Source organism: Condylura cristata, unplaced genomic scaffold (assembly GCF_000260355.1).
Source record: "Condylura cristata isolate star-nosed mole 26May11 unplaced genomic scaffold, ConCri1.0 scaffold00028, whole genome shotgun sequence".
NCBI lineage: Eukaryota > Metazoa > Chordata > Mammalia > Eulipotyphla > Talpidae > Condylura > Condylura cristata.
The window spans coordinates 11,663,186-11,665,044 of NW_004567129.1; the positions used below are offsets into that span (position 1 = coordinate 11,663,186).

Here is a 1,859-nt window from a genome sequence, read left to right on the forward strand (position 1 = left end):
GAATAATAATAATAGGATAGAATAGAAAAGAATAGGATGGGATGGGATGGGATGGGATGGGATGGGATGGGATGGGATGGGATAGGATAGGATAGGATAGGATAGGATGGGATAGGATAGGATAGGATAGGATAGGATAGGATGGGATAGGATAGGATAGGATAGGATAGGATAGGATAGGATAGGATAGGATAGGATAGAATAATACAAGCAGTATCCTTCTTGGGATGATGCAAACATCACCTTTTCTTATTTGCTTCAGGGATCTCTCTGACACCCCCACTAGACTCAGTTACCTTGCTGCTCCCTCCCCTCCCTGGGAAAGGGCCCCACTGAGTCCCTGCCTGTCACTCTGTGCAGGTCTCACACACTCACCCCCCGGGGCTCACCCAGAACAGCGGGCTCCATGGGGGAGCCCCTCCCTGTGCCTGTCACAGCTGCTGTCCCTACTGGGTGAGACCTCAGGTCCCTCCCTACACAGGGAACAGCCCCCTGCATTGCTATGAGGCGCCTGCAGGGGGCGCCGCTCACAGCTGCTGCTGGTGGTTTTTGAGATTGGAAATGAGGAGGACCTGTTTGGAGCCACCAGCTTGAGAGAGTGGCCGGGATATCTCTTCCTGGAACAAGACTTAAGGGATGCTGGGGGGCTGCCTGGCTGCTCCAAGAGCCTTCCCTGTCACCCTATCTTCCTGTGGTCAAGTTCTTACACCCCTGGAGTTGCTGGGAATCCTGTGTCCTGACCCCGCAAGTGTCCTGGGTATATCAAGGACCCTGTGTGTTCTCCTTATTCTGGACAATCGTATCCTATCTTTTCTGTTTATCTGATGTATCTTTATGGAAGGGTGTCAAGGTCATGTTTAAATCGTAATTAAGCTTCAACGTTAAGCAGTGAAGAGCTCCTGAAATTCCCAGGAGATATCCAGAGGTGTGGTTGGGGACATCACACTCTGTCAGGGAAGGATGAGAGGGGTAACTTGGCATCGGTTTGGGGTTCTCTGATTTGAATGCCATACCTCGTGTCCATTGTGTGTGAAGGTGACAGTGTTTGCTCCCATTTCATGTGGAAAATGAGCCTGGGAGAGTGAGAGGGGTTGAGGTCCCCGCAGGGTGTGGTGGGGGCAGGGAGGCCTGATGCCTCAGTGTGTTTCAGCTCACGCTGGCAGGACAGCAGCTTGGAGTAGCCTGTTCCTCTTCATCCTGGAGGGATACTGGGGACAGCACTCTGCGTTTGTGGGATCCTACAACCTGGGGTTGGGGTGCCTGGGAATGGCTCCTGGAGTAGGGGAGTGTGGAAGTGGGTGCTGTGAAGCTGAGCTAGAATCGAGGTCTCTACAGACTGGCTGGGACCTCACCCTCTCTCTACCGCCCCGTTCTCTAAGGCTGTGGGATCCCGGCCATTCCCCCAGTTGTGAGTGGCATGCAGAGGATCGTCAATGGGAAAGTTGCTGTCCCTGGCTCCTGGCCCTGGCAGGTGTCTCTGCAGGTGAGGGGAGTCTGCACGAATGGGGTGTCCTGCATTTGGGTCAGGGTGGGGACTCTGTCCGGGTTGTGGCTCTGACCTGCCAGCACTGACTCTACTTCTTCCTCCAGTATAGCACCGGCTTCCACTTCTGTGGGGGCTCCCTGATCAGCAAGGACTGGGTGGTCACCAGTGCACACTGTAAAGTCAGGTGAGGCCCAGGGAAGTCTCCAAGTGGGGGTGGGGGGAGCAGGCGAGTCCCCCTTCCTCACCCCACCCGCCTCCTCTAGCACATCCCACCAGGTGGTGGCTGGAATGTTTGACAAGAGATCAAAGGAGAATGTCCAGGTGCTGAGGATTGCTCAGGTATGCCAGGCTGGGGTTGGGCGGGGGTGAGAGA

At 54.9% G+C, this 1,859-nt stretch overlaps 1 protein-coding gene across 1 annotated transcript in view; it reads left to right on the forward strand.

The window, feature by feature from the left end:
* LOC101633206 (chymotrypsinogen B-like) overlaps nucleotides 1-1,859 on the forward strand; it is a 14,206-nt gene that overhangs the window by 550 nt on the left and 11,797 nt on the right. The window contains exons 2-4 of the mRNA XM_004690374.1: nucleotides 1,380-1,483; nucleotides 1,591-1,670; nucleotides 1,750-1,825. Coding sequence (XP_004690431.1) covers nucleotides 1,380-1,483; nucleotides 1,591-1,670; nucleotides 1,750-1,825 — 260 coding nt within the window. The remainder of the gene's footprint in view (nucleotides 1-1,379; nucleotides 1,484-1,590; nucleotides 1,671-1,749; nucleotides 1,826-1,859) is intronic.